Source organism: Diceros bicornis, chromosome 16, assembly GCF_020826845.1.
Source record: "Diceros bicornis minor isolate mBicDic1 chromosome 16, mDicBic1.mat.cur, whole genome shotgun sequence".
Lineage (NCBI taxonomy): Eukaryota > Metazoa > Chordata > Mammalia > Perissodactyla > Rhinocerotidae > Diceros > Diceros bicornis.
The window spans coordinates 19,321,319-19,338,715 of record NC_080755.1 but is presented as its reverse complement, the minus strand read 5'-3'; the positions used below and the strand labels follow the sequence as shown (position 1 = coordinate 19,338,715).

The 17,397-nt window shown below is 44.2% G+C and overlaps 1 protein-coding gene across 1 annotated transcript in view; it reads right to left on the bottom strand.

Annotated features, from left to right (window-relative positions):
• Positions 1 to 6,530, bottom strand: part of TTC39C (tetratricopeptide repeat domain 39C) — a 103,505-nt gene extending 96,975 nt beyond the window's left edge. The window contains exon 1 of the mRNA XM_058556904.1: positions 5,775 to 6,530. Within this exon, the coding sequence (XP_058412887.1) occupies positions 5,775 to 5,929 (155 nt within the window). The 5' untranslated portion in view covers positions 5,930 to 6,530. The remainder of the gene's footprint in view (positions 1 to 5,774) is intronic.
• Positions 6,531 to 17,397: the final 10,867 nt, after the last annotated feature.

Here is a 17,397-nt window from a genome sequence, read left to right as displayed (position 1 = left end):
CCCTTCAAAGTCCCACTGCTATTGCCGGGTAAGTAGGCGAGTTACCCTGGCAAAGGAGATAGGGGTATAAAAATGGTATTTTAGGAGCTAAAATAGCCTGTGCGAAAGGTCCAGACCTCTGAAATATGATGATGTGTTTGGGGATCTACAAGTGGTTTTGTGTAACTAGGAAGAAAGTGCTCCATGCCTCAATATTATTTTTCTGTTCCTTTTTTTTCTTATCTTCATCAAAACTTCATTTCACTCGGTAAAGCTCCTTTCAACTAGAGTAAGAAATGAAGGTAATCTCACTGAACTACTTGCTAATACAGCATGCGTGACTCAGAGCACACAGATTGTTTTAAGGGTTCGTGTCTCTAACTCTGTGTGTTTGTACACATACACACCCCCCCCCACAGTACAGGCATTCACTTTTTTCTCATAATTTCCTATATAAACTCTCTCATTATTCTACAGGCAGCTGCATGTTTTAAAGAATCTCAATTAAGCCAAATGAATCTTTAATGAATATTTAATTGGGACCTTTTCAGACAGTGCAATAGTTGGGGGTAAAAAAAAAATGAGCCTTTTTACAAACACACCACCAAGAAGGATGGAAAAAAGCAACAGATGAGCTTCCTGTCTCTTCTGCCACTTCTCTCACACCATTTCTGCTTTTCATTGCTTCTCCTTTTCTGGTATTTCTGCTTCTATGGACTCTCCACAGACACCAGCAGCAAGGCACAGACATGCTTGCTGGGAACAGCTAAATCATATAGAAAATATGGGCGGCCTGAAGCTCCTCCTATCCTCCGAAGTATCTGACATGGTTTGGGGCACAGAAGATGCTCAGATGCCTACTGGCCTTACACACGCCTTTTGAGTTTTTCCAGGGAGAACTATGGTTTGTACCAGCGGTCAACAAACTTCTGTAAAGGGCCAGAGAGTGAGTATTTTAGGCTCTGCTGGCCATACGGTCTCTCTCACAACTATTCATTTCTACTGTTGTGTTGTACAAGCAGCCACAGAAAATACATAATCAAATGAATGTGGCTGTGCCCCAATAAAACTTTATTTACAAAAACAGACAGTAAGCCAGATTTGGCCCACTGGCCACAGTTTGCAGTCCCTGGATTATACTGAGCCATCTCTACGGTAAGACTGGCTCCATAATCAACATGCTCACAAATAAAGCCACATGTTATACGGCTTTGTCATATGTGCCATAAACTGTGTTAAACAATTCAGAATCCATTCATTTTAAATATACATGTTACTTACCATGAATTTTTCTTGCTTTTTGTTTTTAATACATTTTTGCCATTTTTAGAATTTGAAATAAAAGGGAAAAGAAAAATATCACAATTCATAACACCAACTATTACTAATTCTATATTATATTCACGCATATTTATCCTCAATGAACGTTCTAATCACTATATGCTTGTTTTAGTTGACAATGACTAAATACGACTTTTTAATAATATCTACAGCCAGAAATCAGTGGTAGTGTGGGCAGGGGTAAGAATTATAGATGTCTTAAGGCTAGAAAGAACGCCAGGTGTTAAAGCAGGAGATGGAGATGGTGGCCTCAAGGGGAGGAGGGAGAGTAAATGTCAGGCCTATGGAAATAAGAACTGCAAAGCTCACTCTGGCCAGGAGCTCCAGACATCTCCTGTCCTCCTCACAGCTCAGTGTGCTTCACCTCTCCTGCTAGTCCTCTGATTTAAAAGCAAAGTAATATTTCAAGCCCCAAAGAGAAAAAGATGGAGACATTAGGACCCGGAGGCCCCAATTATGGATGTGAGGGCCACACTGAGAGGACAATGGTCATCATAAAGAGCAAGCGGACTAGACACCTAGCAGCAAAGTCACCCTGAAAAGCGGCGCTGACTCACAGGAAACTTGGACCCACCAGTGGATCTGAGAAGAAAATAACAAGTGTAGAACAAGCCATCAAATGTGACAACCTAATCGCGACAGCTTGCGATTCTCATCTCTCTTCTCGAGATGCCATTTCTCATCTCCATGTGGGATTTTCACTTTTTCTTCTCCTAGATTTGACCTCATCACCTCTCACATTCTCCTTCTCCCCCTTCCCCTGTCCCTCCCAACCGCTTTTCCTTCAACTCACTCACTTCTATCCTATCACGATGCTCAGGCATCATTTCCTCTACAAAATTTTCCTTCAAGCTGGGCTGTAAGTTGCTTCTCTCCACTCCTACAGACTACAGCAGCCACAGATATATCTCCCAGCCTTCCTACCACTGTCAATCTTACCTACACCACAGCACCTAAAAATCTAGTGCCTGTCTTGTGCACATAACCACAGCCTACCACATCCTGCGCCTGAGCACCCAAAGGTCTGAGTGTGAGTCATGCATGCAAACACCAGATAAAAGCGAGAATGAGTGAGTGTGCATGCATGTGCATGTGTGTGTGTAGGAGGAAGAGTGAACACTGTTGGATTAGAGTGCTGAACCCTAAGACCAAGATCAGGAATTTGATTTCAGGTGGTCAATATCATGAACTTACAAAGGAACGTCCTTGTGCTCAGAGCAGAAAGGCCCCAAAGCAGCACCAATCTGTTCCAACCTCTGGGAACACATCTCCAAGTACATGACAGTGGCTCAGCGCCAACAACAGGGCAGCTTGTTACATTATTGCTATAGTTTCAATGGAAGCGGCAGATATGTTTTAAAATTCCAATTATGGCATGTCTTGTATCTCAAAAGAAACCCTCTACTGTGCACATATTTCTAATTCGTATATGCATGATATCTGAGTTACACAATCCAGACTTTCCACTAATTCAGAATGGCCTTCATGATAATCTGTTTGTATGAAGTAACCATTTCTCCTTAGGGAGGTGTTGATGAAACTTTTATCATCCTAGTAATACAGCACGAGAAAATGACCTTCTTGCTTTAATACAAATGTTACTGTTACACTAGATACAAAATATGTTTCTATTGTTAAACTGTAACAATAAGATTCTGGAAGGCTTACTAATAGGGGAAGCATAGTCCTTGTGACAAAACAACACTAAGAAAGGAGGAAACCATATTGCTCTCTCTTCTGTAGAAAATCTGAGCTAGAGGTGTTCTCAAACACTTACAATGAAGGCACCGCTGAGTTTTCCAGTAGGCCATTCAACTTTGGAACAGTTAGTTTCCCAATGCATAAATCTTTCAAATGCAATATGTGAGGCTAACTTTAAATATAAAAGCTACCCGCATATAGGGCGTTTTGTCTTCTAAACAAACTATGCTATTAAGAAGAAAGCACAATAGTGGTGAACGCATCAGGTACCCAAGCCAGCTAGCGTTTACTGAGTGCTTACACTGTGCCAGCTACCATGGATTATTTCTTTTAATTCTAGCAACCACACTATGACGTGTGCTACTCCCATTTTATAGGCAAGGAACCAAATTTTAAGAAACCAAAGTCAGCAGCTACTAAAAGTGGCATAACTAGGATTGGAATGCTGGTCCACAACCATGCCTTTACACAATTGTGCTTCCCAAAACACGGATCAGAAGCACATTTTGGGAGGTGGGAAGAATGCAATAACTTTCCACACCACAAACAAATCAGATGGAGCAAGAGAAAGCTGATAAGATAATGCTACCACTGTCTACCCGCCAAAAATGTTTTTTACGTTGCTAGAAAATGAGGTTGCAGGACAAAATACAAAAAATTAATAAATTTCATGAGACAGGCAGAATGGTATAATGAGAAGAGCCTTTAATTTACAACCACAGTGCTTATGTCCTGCTCCATGCCAAACACTGAGACTCAAGTCCCCCATTATGAAATTGTCATGATGAAACACACCTTACTCTTTTGTTGTCATAGAATAGTGAGAATATAAGGGAATGTACCTAGCTAGCACTGTGCTTGGCAGAGAACAGATACTACAATATTTTGTTTCCTTCTTTATCTTCAGTTCTAATTTCAAAATACAAGCAGATAGCTCCTATCTATACAATGTAAATCCTCCCTGGACACCCCCACCCCCACTCCCTCAACCACAGAATAATACCTTTCAAGGTGCATCTCTCTGCTGTTGCTGTGAGAAAAGAGTTTTCCTATCATCCGTAACCTGCCCTTTATTAAGAGTATAAAATTGTTTAGATATGGCAAAAATACTGTTATTTCACACTTAGAAGAAAAAAATCCTTAAAATAAGTAACAGAATATCTCAAAGCAAGAAGTATTGAAATAGGCAAGCAGCATATCTTGATCAGCAACTAACAAGAGTAAACTTGACTCTTAAGACTTTCTCTGCCGCTCTCTCATACAACATAAACTGGTACTCTGAAAAGTGTCAGAGCACAGTAAATGAAACATTCAGATGCTGGGTTTTGTTTTTGTTTTTGTTTTTTCATGAAATACATTCTCAGAGGGCTAAAAAAACTACACAAGAGAGACTGCAGAGCAAGTAAATCTTTTAAATCTATCTTGCATGAACAGCCTTAATGACACTCTGGCTTGAAATCAGAGTAGTATGCTTTCAAAATAAAATATTCCGAGTAAAGCTAAAAAGTTTTCATATTCAGATTTTTTAAAAAATGATTTAAAAGTAAAATGTCTTTAGTGAAAAGTTTAGAGTTGTGAGATATTTGCTGTGCCATTAAGAACGTGGAAGCTCCAACCAGTAGAAACCATCATTCCTGGAGGTCTGAAAACTTCAGTCATTCCTATCCTCCCCTCTCTCATTTTCTTACAGACTGTGGCTCTCCATCACAGCTGCACATCAGTCCTCTCATTCCAACCAGACCAGGGGGCCTAAGAAAGTGTGAAGTATATGGCCCTTAAACATCTACAGAGAAGCTGCTAATCAACATCCTTGAGTCTTGCCAACACTTAAAGGGCAAATCAAACTTGCTTCCTAAACCAGAAAGCAGATGCTTCTGCTCCCCAATGAAACTGAAGCCTCCTCCCACACCCATAAGAAAGTTACCAGTTTCAGTTCTTCCGCTTTATTTTTTAAAAGACGACTGAAAAATAATTAACTGAACACACGTGTTCTTCCTTCCACTTTTACATATACTTCAAATCCCTCCATTTCCTTCTTCAAGTTAGAGAAATCCAGAATAAATACGTTTGCTTGAAAAGCATTAGAAACTCATTTTCAGGACTGAGTTTTTAGAAGACAAGCTGAGAGAGGTGAGCGAGCAGAGTTCGGTTGTTTTTTTTAAATTCCTGCACGGCAAGGCGATTATGCGTATCTGTTTTCAAACAACAAAAGCGTCTGGAATGCACAATGATGCAAAGTATACGAGGCACAAGAAACAGGCACGATGCAGCTGGTGTGCTCCGTGTCACAAAGGCTGCTTGGGTAGCACGCGAGCCGGAGTCACAACACTACAAGTCCAAGGCTCGCGGCTGCCTCAGACCGCATCCGGTCCCAGGTCCCAAAGCAGGGCTCCGGACCTGGAGGCGGGAGGGGGACGCACGGGAGAGAAGCAGGAAACCAACCGGCGCCACTCTCAGAGGGCGAGGGCGAGGCCGGGGAGAAAGTGAGGGGAGATGTGGCAGCGCCAGGAGGACGCGCGGCGGGTCCCGCGGAGGCAAAGGACAACCGAGCGGGGGTGGGGGTGAAAGGGGAGATGTGGCAAAGGCGCAGAAGCGCCGGCTGCAGCTCAGGCCAAGGGAGGCGACATGGGGAGCGGGGCCAGGGCCAGAGATAAGTGACCGACGGGAGGGGGAGGGCCAGCTGTATACTAAAGCGCGTGTACTGGACCCGAAGTGCGCGTGGCCGGGATGGGGGAGCAGGGCGCGTCGGTCACCTGTATTGTTTGAAAAGCTGGTCCGACTCCCTGAAGCCGTTGTTGAGCAGCATGTTGATGCCGGCCAGGGCCAGCTCCGCGTCCTGCAGGGGCGCCGCCGCCGCCGCTTCTCCGTCATCCCGCCGCCGCGGCCGCTGCTGCTCCGCGCCGGCCATGGGCGCGCGAGGCTCTGCGCAGGGCCGAGGCGAGGTCTGGCGGCAGCTGCTGCGGCCCCGCGCGCGCCCGGAGCCCGGCTCTACCTGCCGGGAGCGCCGCGGAGCCGGGCGGCGGGGGAGGGGCCGGGCGGGGGGGGAGGAGCCGCGGCCCGGCTGCAGCGCGGCGGGGGATGTGGGCGCCCAGGCCGCCGCCTCCCGCCGCCGCGGGGGATTACTCAGCAGCCGCCCGCGCGCTCCTCCCGCGCCCTCCGAGACACCCGGCTCGCGCGGGCTCCGAAACGGATCCGTTTCCGGGTATCTCTAACCCCGCGGAGCCGGGGCCCGAGCGGCCGCCGCCCCCGCTTCCTGCAGCCCCAGCGCCCGAGTCCCCACACCGCGCCCCTCGCCCAGCCGTCCGAGGCCAGCGCGCCGAGCCTGCTCGGATAGGCGCGAGCCCCGGACCTTGGACCCCCTCCTCCAAAAGGGCCGGACCGGGGGGCGGCGGGGAAGCCGGAGAGGGCAAGCGGGTTGAAGAGGGGACGGGGAACTCCGCCTGGGCTGCAGCGAAAGCGCGTGGCGGGAGACCAGGTGGCCGCAACCAGCGCGCGGCGCTTTCGCCACGAATGCCTGAAACCCCACGCAGCCAGCGCCCGCGACCCCGACTTCATCCGGACCCTGGGGCCGCCCACTAGCCGGTGGCAGCCAATCCCCGGGGAGGTGCGCGGCGGGGGGCCGGGTCCCCGGGTACCTGCCGGACAGCTGCCCAAAGCCCAGCGCTGAACAACTGGGTGGGAGAGCTCCTGGATCCGGCATCCACCCCCTCCGGCCCGCTACCAACATTTGCGCCATGGGGCAAGAGGACAAACGGAGTCCCATATGGCATATACCTAAATATTTAAAAGTTATAAATTAAGCTGTTCAAGTGCGTTCTAGTCTTACCCTGACAATTATACTTTCATATCAATGAAATAGAAAAATAAGTGAAAGCTATGGTTTTCATATGACGGAATATCAGCAAAATGTCAAAAGATGACTAAATTTAGTCATTATTGGGGTGTGTCTGACTGTTCCGGTGATGTCTAGGGCAGATATTATGTAGACAAACAATTCATAAATCATTTCTATGTTTTTCCTTAAATTTACTTTTCTCACCTTTATTTTAGCAAAATCACTAAATATATTCTTACAGTCAAGATTATGTTCTTAATGTCAAATTAAACCACCTTTCTTAAATCATTGTAGTTTTTAGTGTAGTTTATTAATTTCAATTTGGAGAAACTTTGCGAAGCATTTACCACTGAAATTGTTTTAAAAGTAAAGCGATATTCAGCTTTCGAGATAACCCATGAATTTTAAATATCACTTCCAGCTTTATAATGGGATCAATAATCACAGAAAATATTACAAAATAATATAATTTCATCATATAAGTTGCTATCTCTTCTTTTGTGATTTGTGCCATCCCTTACACAAGTATCTAAATCTATACAGTATTCCCAACATTCATATATACAAATTTAAGAGTAATGTGACTTGCTGTCACTCCCTAGCTGTCATGTGTAACTGTTAAAATACCGTGTTAATTCTTGAGTACATCTGAAGCCACAAATTGGAACACCAAAAGAGGCAAGAAAATGGATGATTCTCACCTCTGGGAAACAATCCTTTGTGATGCAAGAATTGTTGCCTTCATGCAATCTGCGAAGGATCTGACAAGTTGACCAATTTTTTTACGCAAACACTCTTGGATTTAAAACAGTGTTAGTCTCAAGCATCAGCAGTGCCACAGACCTTCATTGCATTCAGAGGCTGTAACTTGCCTTTAGGAGACTGAGCAAGAGACTAGTAGCATTTCTCTGGAGTCTGAACAGTGTTAATCAGGAGAATGGATACTGAGGGTCATAAGTTCCACTGACCCAACATTGAGTGCCAGATCCCAAGTGACAGAGGTGCCCTTGCATTCTTTAATGAATTTCTGTGTGTGTGTTTTAATAGGCAGGGCCTTCTAACACAAGGCTTAGGTTCTGTACTGGCCATGTGGCTCACATGGGCTCTTGCCAGAGAGGGGCCTCTGGCCACACATTTCCAGTGGTGACAGGAGCTGACAACTTGCCCAGCACTTACAAGCTGCCTGAACTTTGGATCTGTGGAGCCACTCACCCGCAAATCCCTGACACAATCTAGTCAACAAGGAAGGAAAGCTAAGAGAGCAATACCAGACTTAGCAGAGAGCTGGTACTCCCACAATACCAGACTTAGCAGAGGGCTGGTACTCCCACAATACCAGACTTAGCAGAGGGCTGGTACTCCCACAGCTAAAGGAGGCAGTCAGGCAGTTCTCTATGTCCCTATTACTAAGGAGAGGAAAAAATGTCAAGGAATTGATGGCACCCCGGGCATTCTTGACAAGTTGTACCTGGGGCCCTGCAGCTGAGGATGGGGGGTGGGGGAGCAAAATCAAAGCAGTCTTTGTGGGGCTAGATCTGTCTCAAGAGCCTGGCACAATTGGTTATGAAGATTTAGTGAAATTTAACTGTTGAAATTTAACTATTAACTTTGGCCTGATTGTGGCCAGTGCTCATTCTTGAACCAATCAATGTGGTGAGGAGGGTGGCTCATTATGATTGGGTTAAGCCAATCAAAGCCTGCTCCAGGGGCAAGGTACAGAGCAACTGCCCAGCACCCTGTCATAGGCAGCAGAGGGGTGATATGGATAGAGGATAAGTATGCCATGTAATATACACCAGATATGTGCCAAATTGGATTTAACCAGATACCAAAACAATTAGATTAGCAGCAGCATCATGAAGGGACATTTTCAAATATTTGCTCTGTGATGAAGGATACAAAGAGGATTCAAAATGGGCCCCACAGTCCTGAAGATAGACAACATGTGGACCAGTAATCATGCTTATGGCAGCTGGAGTTGGCACTGACACCTGCCCAAGGCTCACCTAGCAGGTGGGGAATTAAGGCTGATTGTGTTTTCTTCACTAGATAATCATAGAGATAATGATGGATATTTAAGAGGTCATGGTGTATAGTACCTACAGAAGGAGGGAAAATCTAGATTACTAACACGTTGGAGCACCATACACTTGACATTGTGAGATTCTCAGCGTCCCCCCTGCAGAACTAATGCGGTCTTCAGGCAACTGGCTTCAGCCTAATAGGATTTCCCCCAAGCATTTCCTTTGAAAGGAAAGAGGAGGAAGGGGAGAAGAAAAGAAAAGCTCTCAAGTGGAGGAAAGAACTATTTCCTTTCTACACACCTCTTGTGGGTATTGTCAGTATTTTGTGGTTCTTCATGAGATTTCATTATGAAAATGAAACTCCAAGTCCAAATGGTCAGTGAAAAGTTTTAGACATATGTATTACCTTTTATTTGGTAGATTTTTTATAAGTTAAGATGTCCAGGTTGCAAGTAACAGAAAAACCTGACCCAAATTGGCTCAGAAAAGGAAATTTATCGATTCATGAAGGAGGTTTCCCATAATGAGACTGCATAGGGCTGTAACACTGTGACTGGGGCCCGGTTTCTCCACCTCTCCACCTCTCCATCGGCCACTCTGGTGCTTGGTAGCTCTACTCTCAGACAGCCTTACTCTCTTAGTCCCAAAACAGTTGGAAGCTCCCAGGGCCACCTGCTTGCCCCTTCACATCCAGTGGGAAGGCATTGCTTCTCCAATGCTTAATCAAAAATCCCCTAATTGAATCTCATTGGCTTTGATTGGCCTGATTGTGGCCAGTGCTCATTCTTGAACCAGTCAATGTGGTGAGGAGGGTGGCTTATTATGATTGGGTTAAGCCAATCAGAGCCTGCTCCAGGACCTAGGAGGTAGAACCAATTCCACCTAAACTCCATGGCTGGGAAATTCCAGGTCTATTAGGAAAACGGAGGTAGGGAATGGATGTCAGAGAGACAACCAACCAACATCCCCTACCCTTGTCTTCCTAAACGTATTTTGAGTTTTTGGAATTACATTTTAAATGCATTTAACGAATATACTACCTTAAGAAACCCTTGTTGTGTGTGCTTAGGTTATGTTAAAATTTTTTAATAATGCTAATAATGATGCCTTAATGTACCTTTTTGTAAATCTGCACAACCAGTTGAAATAAATACAGGTTCCCAGAATGTCTGGAATTCTAAAAAGGAGGAGAGCAGGGAAATTAGTGTCACTCCATTTTCATGTTACCCTAGCTTTGCTATCAAACTCAGCCCTTTTACTCTGCTGAAGGTGAGGGAAGATATCATTAACTGCTTTTAATTAGAAGGCAAATCAGGTTAAGTGTTAATATGGAAAACTGTACAGCAGGTTCCTTCTTTTCTGCTCACAGGTGGGACACTAGCTGGCCTCCAAGGAGGGGAGCACGTGGTGGACCCATGGAGGTCCACCTGGCTGTCTCTCCAGCGGGATTGATGTCTCCTACAGGACACTCATGCTGCCCTGGAGACCACAGCGGTGACCATGGAACAGGAAAACGCCCTCTTCAGATTGGATACCTCCTCATCTGCTTTCCCCCAAACCGAATACCCAATGGACACAATATAGGTTTAAGCAGGTGTTTAGATCATTGTTCTGCTGCTGTATAGATTCAGGGGCAAGACTGGGGAAGAAGGCGTTATATCCCTTACCCCATTGTTGTCTAACCCCTGGGGAGCTCAAGCAGTGAGGCCTCCTGCCCAAGTCCTTGATGGGGTGTGTCTGTGAGTGGGAATATAGCCCTCTCTTGGTCTTCGGAGGGTCTCTCTCTTGCACTCTCTTTCTCTCTCCTCTCCCATCGCTTTTGCCTTTCTTCCTGCATCCCTTCCCTTTAACTTGTCTTGTTGCTTTTCACTGATACCTGCAGTTCCTCAGATCTACCACCCGTCCCTCCTCCTCACAGCAGTAACCAAGTCTCCCTCCCCTGGTCCCTTTTCATGATTTGCACATTTTGCAGCCTCTGGTGAGTGTCTGTGACTTCTCTGTCCACTGACTGTTGCTCTGTAGAGGGAGAGATTGTCTCTGGTTTCAAGGTCTGGGTCTGCTGAGTCTCTGGGGAGGGAAGCAGATGAGCTGTGGTCCTGCAGATGAGGGAGGGGAGAGGTGTCAAAGGTACAGGAGGTTCCATTCAGTGCACGGGTGGGTTTTCTCCTGGAGTATCTAAAACCCAACATATCTTACCACTATGATTAATTTCTATCTGGAATCCCCATTTTTATCTAAATAAGAAAATTCTTTTCCTTGTCTTCATGTAACTTCCCTTATTTCTTACTGAACAATCCTGGCCTTATTATGCTATTATTAAACCTTTCCTACATTAACTGACAATAAATGGTGTGTCCCAGTTCCTCTCTCTAACCGCTAGGCTCCTCCCCTGACTGTCTGAGGAAGGAGGAGGTACCTCTCTGTTCACCTAAACACATGTGTGAATCTATTTTGAGTGGAAGTGGCAGCAGTGTTGGCATTGGCTTCTCAGAGTGGATTTGTTTCCAAATCTTTAAGTGTAGTCATATTCCCCAGGACTGTCTAGAGCATGCGGTAGGTGCTCAAATCTGTCCTAAGTTGCGTGGTGAGGGTGAGCTCCAAGAAGGTCAGTTGGAAGTGCAGGGAGAGGGAGGTGGGGCCAGGAGTCTAAATCATAGATTATGCTTCTGGTTCTGTAATGCATTAACTAACTTTGTGACCTGGGCAATTTTACCTAACCTTTTTGAGCCTCAGTTTACCCCTTTATAATATGAAGATAATCAGTACCTACAAGGCAAGTAAATGAAATAGTGGGCATGTGAAAGTGCTTCGTAAGCTCTAATGGCAAGAAATTATCTGAATCCATACAATTAGTTTTCTAATATTAATTAAAGCCAATGTATCCTTCTGTTCACGTATTTACTTGCCAATAGTATCATCTTGAATTATCTAGCCACAAGAAAATCTGTGCAATAATCAGATGTATCATATAGAGATGATTTAAACCATTTCTAATATAAACAATATATGTTTGCTATTATTAATGCAGCCTGAGGAAGAAGTGCAGATTTTCTTCAGAATGTATGAAAAATATCTAGGTTTTAGAATGATTCATTTGGATCTGAATTGTTTCTGCTTTAATAATCTGTTAATATGTTTTGACACTGCCTGAAGGGTTGGACAAGGAAATCGATAATATTTGGTATGAAGATTTCTTAAGTGCTTCTTCTATGTCATGTGTGTGTAGCATGTTTTGCAGTCAGCTCGTGTTTGTCTTTGCAAGGAGAGACACATCGCTCATATAAAATGATGCCTTATTCATAAATCACTTGTGTTTTGCTCTGGGGTTGTTAGCAATCCAGGTGTCCCAACCCAGACCTCAGCACCACTGAATTCCCTGTAGTAACTTAAGGAACTAGTTGAAGAAAAGGTTTCCTCTCACTGCAGGTAATCCACACAGGTATCACCTGTGCAAATGCACGGACACCCTGGAGCTGAGTGTGCCCACACTCTGATTTTTCACGGGGCACTCACTGAGTGTTCCTACTGTCCCAGAACAGGGGTAAGAGCTGGCGATATTTAGACAGAGGCCTCTCATTACTGCAGATGAGAATTGTAGCCAGATACACCTTCATAGTGCAATATGGGAAGTATCATAGTAGACCTTGGTACAAAGTTTGTCAGAATCTATGTAATTTCTGGATTTACTCCTTAAATGATTATAACAAATGTATACCTTATGAAATGATACTCACTGCTTTTCTCTTAATTCGTTGATTCTTTACACTTTCAGAGTTAGCATATGGGCCACACCAGAACACCCGGTCTCACTAATTTATAGCCAGTCCTTGATTTCTGAGCCCCCAAATAGTATTAACCAGTTTGAGTTCCCCCATTAGTCATGGAAGGGAGCTAATCACTATTTCAGATCACTTTCACATCTACCTTCAAAAGAAGATCCATCACAACTGAAGATATTTAAAATAATGTGAATAAAATTTTGAAGACAATTCCAGAAGAGGAATTCAAAAGATGGAAAAAAACAGAAAGCATTTGTAGTCTCCCAAGATATGTAAAGGAGGAAATATCTGCTACAGTGTTTAATATTGTATATTTGTTTTAAAAGATTCTGTTAAACAGGCTCGCTTCCCTAAGGAGGGTAGACACACACACACACACACACACACACTCACACACACATATTAAAAACTCATCTTGAAAATGTTCTAAAATTAGATAGCGGTGATGGTTGCACAACTCTGTAAATATACTAAAAACCATTGGATTGTACGATGTAAACAATGAATTTTTCAATATGTAAATCATGCCTCAAGAAAGATGTTATAAAAAAATCATTCTAAACCACAGGGTACAGAACAGTGGGAGAAGGGAGTTCATCATTGGATTCTTTGAGTTCATATATCTGGGGCAGAAAAAAATAGTTTATTATGAAAAATAAATCTCAAAGAGTGAGCTTCAATCAGGAATGGCTATTGGCTGCCATCGCTACATGCCCGGTGCTGGTAAAGTTAAGACTTTACACATGTTGTTCCATTTAATTCTTAAAGTAAACCTGCGAGGTAGGCTTTATCCCAAGTTTATAGATGTGAAAATAAATACAAAGAAGTTGGATCATTTTCCCAAGGCCTTGGAGCCAGTAAGGGTTAAAGTAGGTTTAAACATAGGTCTCATTGCACACAGTCGGTAAGTCCTGGTTGTTAGAGTAAAACCTAGGACCTTCTGGAGGCCTGACTGAGGGAATACACACACACACACACACACACACACACACACCCTACACACACACCTACACACACACACACCCTATGAGTTTCATGTGACCATCATCATGTTTTCCTGAAAGTACGAATATCACTTACATTTAGAAGGTACTTTGAAGACAGGCACATATATGATCTCATATATGATCTGATTCACTAAAACTAGGGTGGAGCCCAGGCATCTGCATTTTACCAAGAACCTCAGGTGAGTCTGATGTCAGCAAACCTAAAAACGTCCTAAAAGAGTTGTCTAGACAGCAACTCCTGGAAAGCAGAGTGGCTGTTATTCGTCTTTGTGTCTGTTGGCCTGATTTTGTACTCTTAGTGTGTTTCAGAAATATTGCATGAATAAATAAGTGAAAGCATAACAATGTATGATTGTGATGGTAAATCATTTTTATTTTTATATCCTTGGATATGAACGGTTGTATTATTAAACTGAGGATAAAGGTGTATATTTAGACCTTTAAAACAGAAGCATTTCATGTAATATCTTAAGAAATTGTATGCATTCTATTGGCTAGTGATTTATATATCCAGAGTTGAACTAAACACTATACAGAGGGTAACCAGCCAGAAGAAGACAGGCCTCCATTAAGGAGGGAAGAGGATGTGGACACTAAGAAATCACTTAAATCCTAACTCTTGACTTTTATTTTTAAATGTGGTTGTAAAAGAAGACTCAGAACATTCAGCTGTGTCATAGCTAAAAATAACATTTCTTCACTTCTCCTCACTGTCTTCACCCTGCCATCTCCTTTGAGACAAAAACAGTGAAAACAGGGGATACTGTGAGATGATAGGGGAAAATGAGAACCCAGTTTATATCCACAGATGGGGAACTGGATGCCCAGATACCACAGGGACTAGTTTCTTCATTCCCAAAACCAGGCCAAAGAACAACAGCTTTCTGGGCTCAGGAGCATCTTATTTCCTTACCCTTCTGAGAGGAAACAGCCTCTAGTGGGTGGGCCCCTCACCTCTGCCTACAAGCAAGGTTAGTTTCTTTACCCCTATCACACCCATACTCGTCTGGGGACCTAAAATGGCCTTGTGTAAATAAAAAATACTTTCATTCCTCTAGGCTTAAGATAGCAATTCTGTTGTTTTCCTTTGTTCAATTAAGTAAGTCAAGCAATTTTTTAATTATTTGCCTGTAAAGAACTCTTTTTCATACACGTGCTGTATGAATGGTCATAGGTACACTAATGGTTCACTCCCAGAATGATACATTATATAAATTGCAGGTAATCTCAGATGTTGTCCAAGATGACTTAATTACCAGATACATCAGAAAAAAGAGCATATTTTACCTATAACAAGGGCCAATTCGGTTCAACAGTATCTTTTTCAAGGACCTGCTGTGTGCCAGCCACTGTATGCTAGGTGCTGTGGAAAACAAAACTGAAGAAGATACAAGCCCTGAATCTGAGACTCTTCTAGTCTAGTGAATGAGACAGACGTACCCACAGATGCTCTAGTATAAAATGGTCATAAGATAGACGTATATGCTGTGCACTATGGGAGAACAGAGGAGGGGCATTAGTACACCTGGGGGTTCGTAGAAGGCTTCCTGTGAGGGATCAATAATTAAGCCAACTCTAGAAGAGAGAGGCAGGAAACGTATCCCAGGTAGAGGGTCCAGCATGAGCAGTGGCATGGACGTATGAAATGGCAGAAATCTTCAAACAGAGCAATTGGCCCAGAGTGTAGAGTAGGAGACAGCATGTGGAAAGAGACGAGGCTGGGGAGAGGCATAGCAGTCAGAGCACAAGGAATTTCTGGGCCTTGCTAAGGAGTGTATAGGCAATGAGGAGCCAGTGGGGAATTGAGGCATGGGCATGAGATGGTCAGATTTGTGGGTGGATGGAAGGCTCAACTGATTTAATCTGAGGGGCTAACTTAACGTGACGAAGACTTGAGATTATGAGAGGCAAGTGCAAAAAACCAGAGCACATGCTACTCCCTAGTGTGTGAAATTGTCAATTCTCTTTCTGTTGCAAGTGATCAAACCCTACTCAAAGAGGCTTAAATGGAAAAGGTGCAGCCTGAGGGTGGGTCTCAGGAATCTACAGGGCTGGATACATGTGTTCACTCAGTGACACCAGGACTCTGCTTCTCTTTACAGGTTGGCCTTTTTCTCTCCTGCAGTGGGAGAGGAGGTAGTAGGACAACTCTTCATTCTGTAAAACTGTCCTGTCCATTGCAAGAGTTTAGCATTCCTGCCTCCCAGTGCCAAAAGCATCTCCCAAGCATTGTAACAACTCAGAAATCCTCGTACATTAAAAAGAAATAAATAGGGGACGGCCCTGTGGCATAGTGGTTTGGTTCGGTGTGCTCCGCTTTGGCGGCCCAGGTTTGTGGGTTCCGATCCCATGTGCGGACCTGCACCACTCGTCAGCCATGAAGTGGTGGCGACCCACATACAAAATAGAGGAAGACTGGCATGGATGTTGGCTTGGGGCTAATCTTCCTCAAGCAAAAAAAGAGGAAGATTGGCAACAGATGTTGGCTCAGAGCAAATCTTCCTCAGCAAAAAAAAGAAAGAAAAAATCCTGAAAGTGGCACTATTCCTCATCTTGAGCCATCGTTGTGGGGTATGAGCAATTCAAGGTCCTCGTTCGCCGGATCTGAGCTTTCTCTAACCCCACCAGCTGTTATAACTCTACATGGCTGCTGCTCAAGTCAATCTCTATTGACTCCATGAGCTAGTAGCCAACATTAGAGATCTTCTCAAGTTGTAGTCTCTAAATCTAGATCCCACTCCCCACTTTTAGATTTTTTCTGTAAGCATTGGTCTCCATGCTTGCCCAATCCTAGAGGAAGACCGACCTTCTCTCTCCAGTTTCTACATACCCATCGTCAAGGATGGTTCCAATTGGTGCTGCTTGAATCACATGACAATCGGTGGTGCAATCACTGGAGGATAGTTTACTCTGATTGGCCAGCCTGGGTTACATGGGGAGGCAGGGAAGAGAGTAGAGCACCGTGGCTAACAGCCCCACCAGACCCACACAGAATGGGGAAGAAGTTGTTTCCAAAGAGAAGAATGTAGGCCCACAACTTAGGTCTACCTCAGAGGATGAATAAGTAACAACAAAATATAAGTACTGCACACCTCACTCTCACAGTGTTCCAAGGTGGTAAAGAAAAATTTAAACCCCAAAACTTCCTCCTACTCTTCCAAAAATTTTAGTAGATTTGGAGAATGATCTATCTGAGTGGAACCCAAGAGTAAATTAGCACAACTTTATTAAATGTTTCTTTGAAACATTGATAATATAACTAACTTGAAAATCTCCAGGGTATGTTAGTGATGCTGGGGCAGAGCTGTGAAGAAATGAGAGACTATTAGAAAACTGTGGTAGAACAGAGGCTCGGAGGAAATCAAAGGAGAATCAAGGGACTAGGACAGTTGTCCTGCTGGAAGAGCATCCTAAAGCAAGGGCAGAAGAGAGGAGAGAGACAGGGAGAGATGACGAAACTCCAAAATACACAGATAAGCAGGGATGGTTTATCCCAGGAAAGCCAAGGGGCTGAATATCTAGAACCAAGGAAGAAGTTTGATTCCTGAATGTATTTCTCAACGTCCTTGACCAAGAGCACAACTGTAGCGGCCTGGGGTCAGCCAGGTGGACCTGGGGCCCAGGCAGGCAAGAACCTGCTTCTCCAGAGATATGGTGTCTGACAGAAAAATAGATGAAAGTAGACTAGAGAAGACCAACAAAAAAGACGCTATCTGCAGTTGAGGCCGGCA